The 12,708-nt window shown below is 40.8% G+C and overlaps 1 protein-coding gene across 5 annotated transcripts in view; it reads right to left on the bottom strand.

The window, feature by feature from the left end:
- Pik3cb (phosphatidylinositol-4,5-bisphosphate 3-kinase catalytic subunit beta) overlaps positions 1-12,708 on the bottom strand; it is a 106,036-nt gene that overhangs the window by 35,408 nt on the left and 57,920 nt on the right. For all 5 annotated transcript variants that reach the window (XM_055629789.1, XM_055629786.1, XM_055629787.1 and 2 more), the window contains one exon: positions 1,560-1,811. In XM_055629789.1, the coding sequence (XP_055485764.1) occupies positions 1,560-1,811 (252 nt within the window). The remainder of the gene's footprint in view (positions 1-1,559; positions 1,812-12,708) is intronic.

The raw sequence follows: 12,708 nt of genomic DNA on the forward strand, positions 1-12,708 counted from the left end.
AGTTAAATATACATAAACATATAGAAATAAATATGTGTGTACATATATATTATTTATAAATTAACATTCTATATGTATCTATACATATATGTACATACATACTTTCAAACCTTTGAAAATTCTATTATCAAGGCAGGAAAACTCATAAAGGAATCAGCCCTTCTATGATGTTTGAGACATTAAAATGTATTTTTAGAAGGACACATCATAATAAGCAGGGGAAGTTCCCAGCTCTTCCTTTCCCTCTTCAGTGTTGCGTTGTATACCAGGCAGGTCTCAAACTCACTATGCAGGCAAGGATGACAGGACAGGAAGACGAGAAGGGCGGGGCCACCCTCTGCTACAGTAGATAGTCTCAAGCTAGGTAACCTCGGGCACACAGGAGGCCCTGGCAATCCCTACACTGAAAAACAATCACGAGAAACCATGGCTGATTCTAACACAACTCTGGCAGCACACACTTTATTCAGCTGGCAGAGGCAAAGGAACAGAGTTCAAGGCCAACCTAGGCTACATAGTGACTTTCAGAGCTGTCTGAACTGCACAAAAACACCCTGTCTACAAAATAAAAAAAAAAAAGATGTAACACATACATATGTGTGTATGCCTTTGAGTATGTGTGTATGTGTGTGTGTGTGTGTGTGTGTGTGTATACACATGCATATGCATGCACGTTCAAAACAACAGTTCTAACATCCTTAGCTAGGATTTCAAAATCTAAGGAATTCTGAAAGTTAACAGTTTGTCTACAGCAAGATGACAGCAACAAAGTAGCTGAGTTTATCTAGAACTAGCCTAAAGGCTTGATTTTTCACATTTAGTACAAATATTCTTATTTCACTCCAAAACTGATTCTCAGTTATGCATTTGTGTCTTAAAGTCACATCAGGTATGCTGAGTGAGGTACAATCTACGATCTTCCTCAATTTTTGTTTCGTTTTTCGAGACAGGGTTTCTCTATGTAGCCTTTGCTGTCGTGGACTCACTCTGTAGATCAGGCTGGCCTCGAACTCACAGAGATCAGCCTGCCTCTGCCTCCCTGAGTGCTGGGGTTACAGGTGTGCACCACCATGCCTAAAATAAACCTTGATTTTAAAATACATAAATAAATATACCCATGTGTGTGTGTGTGTGTGTGTGTGTATACATATATATACATATATATATATGTATACATATATATATTAAAAACTTGGAATTTTAATTAAGGTGCACACCAGCTGTTTTAAAAATGTCTTCACTAGTGGTTCATACCTGCTAGTCCCATCATGCAGAGGCTGAGGCAGAAGCATCAAAGTGGGTTAAAGGCCAGCCTGAGCTACAAGGGGAGTTCTGGGCCACCCTAGGTTTTGCACATCTGTAACTGGACGGCTATATCATGAAATCTCTTCAAATAAATTTGAGAAAAAAAAACATAAAAATGACTTGGACATAGAAATTTATCAGCGTCTTGAAACTAGTTTTTAGTCACACAAAATAATTTAATGTCTGTTACTCAATTTTTTTTCAGAGCCTTAAAATGTCCCACCATACAAACAGTTTTCTGAAGTTATCATTACCACTTTCCCAGCTTTCCTGATGGTCTGATATTTAGAGGGATTAATGGTTTTTGTTGATTTCTTCGTTTTTACTTTATCCAAAACTGCATAAACAGCAAAACATAATCGAGCCATTCTCGGTAAGTCACAAATATTAATATCAAATTCCAGCTGTTCATTCCAAACATGGTCATTTTTTCCTGATATCTCTGAGCTTACGACGGTTTTGCACAGGAGCTCAGTTCCGTGGAAAAGACCTGCTCTGACATGGACCTGTGACAGGAGAAGAAAACAGTCAGGCAACTACACACTGAAGAGCCACGGTCAACACTTGCGTACAGATACTGGCGAGCGCTCACTACACCGCGGTGGATGCATCTGGTTTTCCCTTAGTCCATGGAGTGCCTACAACATCAAATGGTGGTCAAAACGCCAGTGCTCTGTTTCCATGGAGGAATGGGACTAAAGAAATCAAGGCAGTAAGGAAGACATTTTACATATACAGACAGCAGAAGCAGGAAGAACAGGGTTTCAAGGGCAGCTTCGGCTATATAGCAAGTTTGAGACCAGCTTGGGCTGTGCTAGACCCTGTCTCAGAAAAAACAAAACATACAAAAGGAAAAATAACTTATCAGTGTGTCATTATCTGTCAACAGGCAGTTGGAGACAGCTGAAGATATTCTAACTAAATATATAATCACACCTCACATGGCTGGCTTTTTGTAAAGGTCCACATACAGGAAAACACAGAGCACATGGAAAATGTCTAACAGGATTTCCTCCACTGTCAGAATGTAGCGTAGGTGACAGAGTACCTGCCTAGCATGTACAAAGCCCCCGGGTTGATTCCCAGCACTGCACATAAATTAGAAAGAACATCTTCTCTAGTTATCCTTCATTTCTCTACCTTGACATGGCATACAGGACCTGCTTGCCAACCCAACAAGAAATGCCATAGAAAATGAAAATGAAAATAAATTAACTTCATTCAGTCACTTGAAAATGTGTGTGCTTGTATGTGTGTACGCGCACACACGTGCGCACGTGCTCACACGTGTACAGACAGAAGAGGTCTACATTGGCTATGTTCCTCTTACACTCCCAACTGTACTTTAAAGACAGGTTCTCTCAGTGAAGCTGGACCTTACTAACTCAACTTGGCTGGCTAGCCAGTGAGCTTTAGGGATCCACCTCAGAGGAGTGACTGGACTCAGCTCTGAGGAGCTTATACTCAGTTTCTGAGCATGTCTAACTTTCTCCTCAGCATCTCTTTTCTCCCAACCCTCACACCAAAGCCTGTATCTTTAATAAGATCTCCCAGCACTCAGGAGGAGGAGGCAGGTGGGTCTCTGAGTTCGAGGACAGCTTGATGTTCAAAGTGAGTTCTAAGACAGCCAGGACTATACAGAGAAACCCTGTCTCAAAAATACAAAAGAAAACAACAAAAATCTTCAACTTAAAAAAGATAAGGAGTAAAAGTAGAAATTGAGACAGCAACACATGCTGGAGGGGCAGTGGCCGCCAGCACACTTGCTTAATGCAGCAAGGCCTCCCAGTGTGAATCCCAGCACGGCAACACAACACCCCGCAAACAAGAAATCTGCAGGGCAGCACTTCTGAAGAGAAGTGTCTTTGTATCAACGTATTCACAGCCCTGTCTATATGACATCAGCATGTAGCATTAATATGTATTTAATCAGTAAATAAGCATATATGAAATTTAATTATTTTTGACACAGGTTGTCACATAGCCCAGGCTGGTCATTCAAATGCTGGTCCACCTTTCCCCTAACTCCCCAGGTACTCTGCCGTGGCTCCATTCCTCACCATGAGAAACTCTCCCACCATCACAAGTTTATAGAGTCAGCCAGCTCTATCCCATACCAAACTCAAGAACCTTCCTCCTACAACCACTGATATTTTCTACCATGCCAAGAATGGCATCAGCACCCTCTTACACAACTTTGTCTTCACTTTCACACACATATAGATCCACATATATGTATGTATGTATGTGTGTGTGTTACTATTAAAAGCATATTTGCATTGTGATCACATTATAAAGAGAGCAGGAATAAAAGTAATTTATAGTTGGATGCTAAGAATATTACTGACTGCATCATGCCTGATATCCCCAAGACCCACAGAGTGGAAAGAGAACCAATTCCCACAAGTTATCTTTGATAGATGTGCATGTGCGAATATATAATAAATAAATAAACATAAATAAATAAGCAAATATGTTTAAATGCAGTTAAGAAAAAAAAAAACTAAGGTAAACAGCTCCTGAGGAACATGCCCAAGACTGGCCTCTGGCCTCTCCACACACCTGCCTGTGCACACAGGTACAGACATACACACACACACAGAGACAGGCAGACAAGCAGATAGACAGACGTATAGACAGGTATAGTAAATGAAGCTGGGTGTGCAGTCTCAGTATTTGATGCATACTGCAGAATCAGGAGATGGACTACTGAGACCTAGTCTCGGGAAAACAATCTGGAGCTAGAGAGAAGACAGTTAAGAGCACAGCTGCTCTTACAGAAGATGGAGCGTCAGGTTCAGTTCCTGGCACCCGCGGTGGGCCATGTGCAACTGCCTGTAACTCCGGCTACAATGAGCTGACACCTTCGTCCGGCTTCCTCGGGCAGCTGTACTCATGTGCATACACCACCCACAGGCACACATACCTAAATTTAAAATAAAATAAATCTGCCAGGCGTGGTGGCATATGTCTTTAATCTCAGAAGTTGCTGGGTGGAGGCAGGTGAATCTCTGTGAGTCCAAGGCTAGCCTAGTGTACATAGCAAGTTCCAGGCCAGCCACAGCTACACAGTGAAACCCTGTCTCAATAAATGAATCAATCTTTAAAAAAGACTGGTCCTTCTTTTGGATTGGGGATGTGGGTGGGGGAGAACATCAAAACCTCCTTTCTCCTGTCCCTCAATGCTAGTCACATTCTTCTCCCACATTCCATTACCCTCAAGTCACTAATCCTTCCATTTCATGTTTTCACATTTTATTTTGTGAGTTCACGTGTGTATATGTGTGTGGGCATGCATGTGGAGGTCGGTGACTCTCTTTCTACCATGTGTGCCACAAAGACGGAACTCAGGTAGTCCGGCTTGGCAGAAAGTGCCTTGGCCCTGTGAGGCACTGAGCTGGCTATAGATTTCTTTCTTTGGACACGTGCTGTTCCAACTTACTCCACAACTTCCCATGAGAGAACGCAACTTTATGACCCCTGTTTCACAACTGACACCTATCCTCCATTCTCCATCAGTCATTCTGCCTCCACTTCAACAAAAATCCCCAAGTGCCCACCTGTCCTCCTCTGTTACTCTCTCTCTGGAAGTCCTCATCTGAGATAAATACAATTACCATTTCTTCTGTGCCACAAGTCCCTGGACAGATGTCTGTAGCACTTAGACTAACCAGTTTCAAGTGCAATGTTATTAATTAACCAGTGAGAGAATCATTCCTTATCCTCCCTTCACTCCTCAATACCACACTGCCTTTTACTCTCCAGAGATGAACCAGATTCACATTCAATAAACTGCAACTGTTTCCAAAGCCTATTAAGCTACCTTTCAGGGAGGTTTTCTGTTATTAAGATGGTATCTTGACATGACAGGGTACCTCCTGTAATCTACTCAATTTAGAAGTTACAGCATATTAGAACACTGAAATAGCATCTCATTCTTAGTTATGTTACTTTAAAAGTATTAAGATCAAATTATGTGCCGAATATAAAAATCAGGTTATGATCCTTAACAAGCGGGAACACATCACTTTTAAAGAGTAAGGTCATGTAGGGGTAGAATGGGCTAGCAGAGCCTGAAGAATACAAGCTTTTCTATCTGAAAATAGCTATGGAAGACACCACACGTCTCCATGAATGGCACAAAGGGTGGCTCATTTGTTTGAGCTAATCTCCATTTAGGAACTTCCAAGGAAGACTTTAACTCTACCGTGAGTAATTAATACACGGTATTTCCTTAATTACTCATTTTTAAAAATAATTTTTGTATTTATATTTATTCATTTGACTTTATTTATAGGAGTGTTTTGCCTGCGTAGATCCCCATGTGCATGCCTGGTGCCTGTGGAAGTCAGAAGGTGTCAGATCCTGGAGCTGAGTTAGATATGGTTGTGAATCACCATGTGGGTGCTGGAAACTAAACTCAGGTCCTCTGAAAGAGCAGCCAGTGCCCTTAACCACTGAGCTATCACCCTAGACCTGTTTATGTGCTCTTTACCTCCTGCCTCCTCCCAAGTGCTGGGACCACAGGTATGCTCTACCACACCCAGCAGAGCCGGGTGTCCCCTAACCCTTCCCTAAGCCCAGCTTTAGACCTATGCACATGCACACAGAAATTTTCAAAGGACTTTAGAAAATTCAAATAAAAATAAACCACCACATGGCCAAGTGCAGTCCCCTGATCAGGCTGGGATCTCCAAGAATGATTCTGTTCGACTGTACTGTCAACTGCACTTTAAATCCACGCTGTGAAAGACACGGTTTTACACACTATACTGATTCACTTACAGTACCACCCACTGTATCTGCTTCACAATGGTTCACTAAATATACCTTTTTTTCATTGATAATATCATTAACTGACAGCTAGCGAATATCAAAGCTAAGTTTTCCCTTTGCTTTGTCCAATGGCTGTATAGACAACTAAATAAATATGTAGCTCACCAACCAAGTAATTGCGTGCACACACACGTATGTAAACACAGTTTTTTAAAGAAACAGTGCTTATGTAGCTCAGATTGGCCTTAATCTTGTTATACACATAAACATGACCTCATGATCTTCTTGTCCCTGTGTCCCAGGTGATTACAAGTGTGCTCCACTACGCCTAGTTATGCAGTGCTCGGGATTGAACCTAGTTTTGTGCATGGAAGGAAAGCTCTCTACCAACTGAGCTATATCTCCACCACTACCAAGACTTTTGTTGTTTGTCAATTAAATATCCTCATTATGTTCTAAAAAGTAAAAACTCACTACGTGCATTATGGAAAAGAACATGTGATTCTTACAAATCATGAAATGGGACTACATAAATCTTGAATAGAGCATTCAGAACACATTTGTATCTGTCATGTGGGAGGCTAGAAGTGGGGATTTAGTATATACATCCTAGATTTATTCCCAGCAACCTTATGATTATGTGTTCTTGTTACCTCTCATATACAGGTGTTAAATATAATATATTCAGTGAATTATGACTTTAAAAATGAACACTTTCCAAGGTTTTGTTGATAAAAGAGAACCTGAGCTTTAAAATCCAGCCATCCTCTGTTGTTTGGACAATCACTGAGAAGTTACGACAAGCACCCACCATATAAGTGCTGAATAAATATTATTTTAAAAAAAGATTTATTAATTATTTATATAGCATTCTGCCTGCATGTGTGCCTGCACACCAGAAGAGGGCGCCAGATCTCATTATAGACGGGTGGGAGCCACCCTGTGGTTGCTGGAAAGTGCTCTTAACCTCTCCAGCCCTAAATATTACTTAATAATAGCTTAAAACCAAAACAAGACAGAACGCTTGTAATCCCAACACTCAGGAGGCAGATACAGGAGGATGTCTGTGAATTCAAAGCCAGCCTCAGCTACAGAGCAAATTCTAGACATGGGACAGCCATAGTGAGTCAATCTCCAAAAAAGGAAAAGAAGTATAGCTTTATCTGCACCAACAAACATCTTCTGAGCCTTAGATACTGGGAGTGGAGCAGCACTGTGGGTATTATGGATGACAACTTTTAAAAAGCTCAAAATACTCAAGTTCAATTGGCTAGAAAAGTTCTATGCCAGCTGTGAACAGCCACAGAGACAGGTGTGATCTGAGAAAAAATAACAAGGAACTAGTCTAACTTCGACTTGGTAACTATAAAGACCTACACGTCCTAAAGAAATTTGCTGGGTAGAATAAAAACCATTATTTAATAGCATCACTGTGAATCATTTAAGAGGAAGTCATTAAGATGATTTCTGCTTGAGAAATCTGATAATTCACTAAAATAATTAAGGCTGAAAAAAATGTTAAAGTAGGTATTTTAAATGATCTATATAATGAAATAATGAAAACTTTCTGAATTTAGAATCCTGTAACTATAACAAAGGTTTCATTTTGAGAAAATGGCTTTAATTTTTTTTCAAAATATAACACATGAAACTTTGAAAACAAAAACACTATCCCTGTTCCAAATATCTGAATCTAGTATTTTCAAAAATTAATAATTTTATGCCAAATACAAATGGGCTAAACATCTTGAATGTAACTTTTTTATATATATACAAAAGAGGTTTATTAGGTAGACATGGAGAGAGAGAGAGAAGAGAGAGCAGGAAGAACAGGACATGATGGGAGGAAAGAGGAGACAGAGGGAAAAAGAGAGGGAAAGAGAGAAAGGGGAAAGAGGGGGCATCCCAATAGAGAAAGGGGAAAAGGACAAGAGGCCAGGAACAAGAGGGACCAAGAGAGAAAAGCTGAATGTAACTTTTACATATGGCTTTCCTGATTATTTCATAACTGTTCTTACTATAGTTTATTATAAATACATAAAGTCCATATGCATTTGGGAAAAAATTAAGGTGTCACCATGCTTCATCTAGTCACATTTCATTATCTGAGTAGAATAACACATTAGAAAAGCAGGAGAAACAGGCTTTGTCATGCAAAGGGCTGGTCCCTGTGCTGCAGCAGGGAGGTGTCAAGCCAACACACAAACTGCATTCCTATACTCACCAATTAAAAATGTTGTGTTGGGCAAGATTTGAACCTTTTTCACAACATCAACACCTTAATTTCCTTCTTGTTCCACATTGTGGCCAAAATCCACCACTTTTTGCCTTTAGGTATTAGACACAAAAAGAGGTCAGCACAAAGAAAAGGGTGAATTCCCATCTTTCATAAAGTATGTCAACTTTGCACTCCTAATCACTTCTCTAAAGGAAAGGTACCTCTATCTCCCCTATACTCATAGACTTCAGGCACCAAACATGTGTAGTTATTTTTCCTATATGAATAGCCTACAATTCAGTTTTGACACTATTCATAGGCTTAGTTCCATAAGACCTCTCCACTTCCGTGCCAGTTTCAAGTTCCAGGATTCATCAATACTTCTGATCAATTGGTAATTAACTGAGGAATCCCACAGTCCTGCTCCCAAAGTCCAGTAGCTACCAATAAATACATTAAAAACAAAATCAACAAGACAAGATGAAACCCTTCAACTACTATACAGACGTCAAGGGTTTCTGAAGCTCTCAGAACTCAGGACTGAATCCAATATTCTTATAAAAGATGCTTCAGCCAGACATAGCGATGCACCTATGATCCCAACGCTTGAAATGTGGAGGCAGGATGAGAGAGAGTTCAAGGTCAGCCTGTGCAAAACGAGATCCTATCCTCACACTTCCCAGTTTGCCCCTCATAATTAGGATTCTCCCATCATTCAGGAAAAGGCATGGGCTTTAGAAGCTTTGTTATGACTTAGAGAGGAGAACTATGGGCGTGTGGTGATGTTGGTGACTACTATACCAAATGTACAGACTCACCACACACTGTATTTAGTGTCCCAGACGATAGACAGAAATTTTTTTTCTACTTACATATATTTGATTGATTAGGAGTACTGAAACCCACATAAAAACCACACCACAAAGCTAGGAGGTATTATGATGAATGACTGCTACATGTAATAAAAAATATGCCTGTACCATGTTTGGGTTCAGCCAGCTTTTTTAATCTGTATGCTTACATGAAAAGGTTTCCTGTGATTACTTCTTTAAATATTTTTTCTTTCTTTCTTGAACTGTACTCTTTTTCTTCTCTTTATGAAACCCAGGGTCCAAGTCTATTGGACCTTCTGGGATTGCCTCACAATCCTTGAAACACATACCATTCTGCCCACCACTCTTTGTTTTCCTCTGCTCTTCAAAGATCAGCAAAATGTACTGAGTAATCTTTAAGTTCACTAACATTGTCCTTCTTGATACCATTCTACAACCGAGTTTAATTTATAAAATGTAATATACTGCACTCTTTAGGCTTAGTTGGGGTCTTTAGCTAGTCTTGGTGTTGAGACAGTTTCCTATACCCTGCGGTGGTCTAGAATTTAACTTACTGTGTATTAGAAGGTGACCTCCCAACAGCCAGGATTAGAGACAAGAGCCACCATGCCTCTTTTAGCTTCTATTTCTTTATATATTTGTTTTGGATGCATGTTAGACTATAGCCTAGCTGGCCTGGATATTCCCTTCCTTTAGCCTCCCAAGTAATGGGATCATAGAGTGTGTCATTAACAGTTTTAGCTTCTATTGCTTGGCTGAGACTTCTTTTACATGCTCTGTTTGGAATTTGTGCTTGCCATTAGTTGTTAAAACTTATTTCTAATAACTGTTTAATGTTCCCATGACACCTGAATCACCTCAGCCTTGCATCTGATTGTCACTGTCCATAGGACTGAATTTTCTTGATTCTTTCCACGCCAAGTGATTCTGAAGTGTATCTCAGACATTCGATTAGGGATGGAATGCTGGGTGTATGCACATTCAATGCAGAGCATTGCCCTTTTATCTGAGGCATTCCAAAGAGCCTTCTATGTCAGTCACAGTTCCAGCACCTCAGTGCTTGTACAGGGTTACTTCCACATGTGCCCAGAGCAGCCAGTCTGACACTGAAGACTCAGGTCCTCGTATGCACAGCCAAGGAAGAAGCTGAACAGCATATAAAACTTAACCATACTTTCCAAACTCCCCTTACTCTGCAATCTTCCAAATATATATATATATATATATATATATATATATATATATTGTAACCCAGGTATCCCTTCATCCAACCAGAATGTTAGGGTTTATTTGTGTGTATTTCTTACAAGCTATGCTAAGCATTGTCTGTTCAAAAAAAGCAGGGAGAAAAGCCCACAACAATGTACCATACTCTTGGGATTACAACACTTCTAGTGGAAAGAAAACTCCAACTCTTGATATTTAGGATTCTGCCCATCCCTGAAGCTGTCCCTGGGACTGCTGCTGTTGTTGCCAAAGTATTATTTAGACACTGGAGTAAATGAGAAGAAAAAAAAAAAAACAAAAAACCGAGCCAGCCAGATGGCTCAGCGGGTAAAAGTGCTTCCCACACAAACCTGCGACCTGAGGTCAATCCTCAGAACTCACAGAAAGGAAAGAACCTATCCACTCCCCAAAGTTGTCGTGACTTCCACACAAAGATCATGTCCCTATACTCATGTGCACACATTTGATAAAAAAAAAAAAATATTTAATTCAATAAAAAGGAACAATAAGGGCTGGAGAGATGATGACTCAGAGATTAAGAGCACTGGCTGTTCTTCTGCTCTTCCAGAGGTCCTGAGTCCAATTCCCAGCAACCATACATACGGTGGCTCACAACTAATGAGATCTTCTGGCATGCAGGTGTGCATGCAGACAGAATATTGTACACATAATAATGCTGACATAAATCTTTTTTTAAAAAAAGAAAGAAAAGACTGAAGCAAGGCTGACACTTCTGCTGCCTCTGATACTCAGAAGATTCTGTCCAACTAGGACGGCCCTCAGCTTCTCTCCTTGCTCGAGTGCCTACTGCGATCTTCTGTGCTCTAAGCAACAGGGAGCTGAGGCATCTGCTGAACAGTAAGATGTGCACGTGTGTGGCAGCACAAGCTAACTTAAGATATGCGTATGTGTGACAGCACATGTCTTTAGCCTCAGCACTTGGGAGATGAAGACAGGAGGAACAAGAATCTATGCCCAGCCTAAGCTGTGAGTCTGAGACCAGCCTGGACCACACGAGACACTATCACCAAAGGGGAGAAAAGCTATGTACACACAAAAGATGGAAAAACACAAAACAGGGCAAACACTGACCAGGAAGCCAGACATTAGAGAGCACTGAATCATCCCTGAGCTGCTCAAGGTTTCTCCTCAGATCCCACAGAGTCCTGTAGGACGTCATCTGGTCTTGCAGCTATTTATGATGGACTGAGCTCTGGTGATTAGATATGCTACATGAAAGAACCAACTTCACACAGGGAGATTATCTTCCTAGAGCATGGCCTATTTGGTAGTTCTTTAAAGGGATTCTATGGCTGGAATGATTCAGCGGCCCAAGCTCAGTTCCTAAGACCTAAAAGGGGGCAACTCATAACCATCTCTTCCTTGGACAACTACATTAACATGGCATATACACATTCAAGCATGTACCTGCAAACACACACACACAATAAGTGCTGGCTACGGTGGCACATGCCACCAGAACTGGGGAGGTAGATCTCTGTAAGCTAAGACTACCCTGGTCTACACAGGGACCAGCCAAAGCTACACAGTGAAACCCTGTCTCAAAACCAAACAAACAAAAGTAAGAAAGGTTGGGGCAGCTGGGTATAGCTGCACATGCCTATAATCCCAGCACTCAGGAGGCAGAGGCAGGCAGATCTCTGTGAGTTTGAGGCCAGCCTGGTCTACAAAGGGAGTCCAGGAAAGCCAGAGCAGTTATACAGAGAAACCCTGTCTCAAAAAACCAGATAGACAGACAAGAAAGAAAGGTTGGGGTGAGGGAGCACTCTGTAGGTACTTTTCTGAAAGACAAAAATTACCAAAATGGGCACAAAAGAAATAAAAAGCTTTACCACTTACATAGCCCTGGGAAAACTAATTTTTTTAACTTGTGACAATTCATATTTGCACTCTGCATTGTGAACAGGCAATTAAATGTTAAAATCTTTATATTACATTTATTTCTGCATTTATTTTGTACACGTGCCTTTTCATCTGTTCAAACACAGAGCACAGAATCATCATTAGCTGATTTGTGCACACTGCTCATCCATACATGTGTTAATGCAGAAATGTATCTACAATATTTGCTTTAAAAGTTTGTGTGTTTTCAGAGCAAAAAGAGCAGACACAACACCTGGCTGACGGCTTCCAGGATAAGCTTGACCAGACCATGGCTTCTATCAAGCACAGTCTCGAGTTGCTCCACTAACAGCTCACCTCCCTAGTGGGGGCTGTTCTACAAAACTGGAGAGCTCTGGACTTACTAACTGCTGAACAGGAAGAGACTTGCCTTGTGTTGGGGCAGGAATACAGCTTCTATGTCAATGAATCTGGGCTAGTGGAACA

The sequence above is a fragment of the Psammomys obesus genome, unplaced genomic scaffold (assembly GCF_907164565.1).
Source record: "Psammomys obesus unplaced genomic scaffold, mPsaObe1.curated_primary_1811, whole genome shotgun sequence".
Lineage (NCBI taxonomy): Eukaryota > Metazoa > Chordata > Mammalia > Rodentia > Muridae > Psammomys > Psammomys obesus.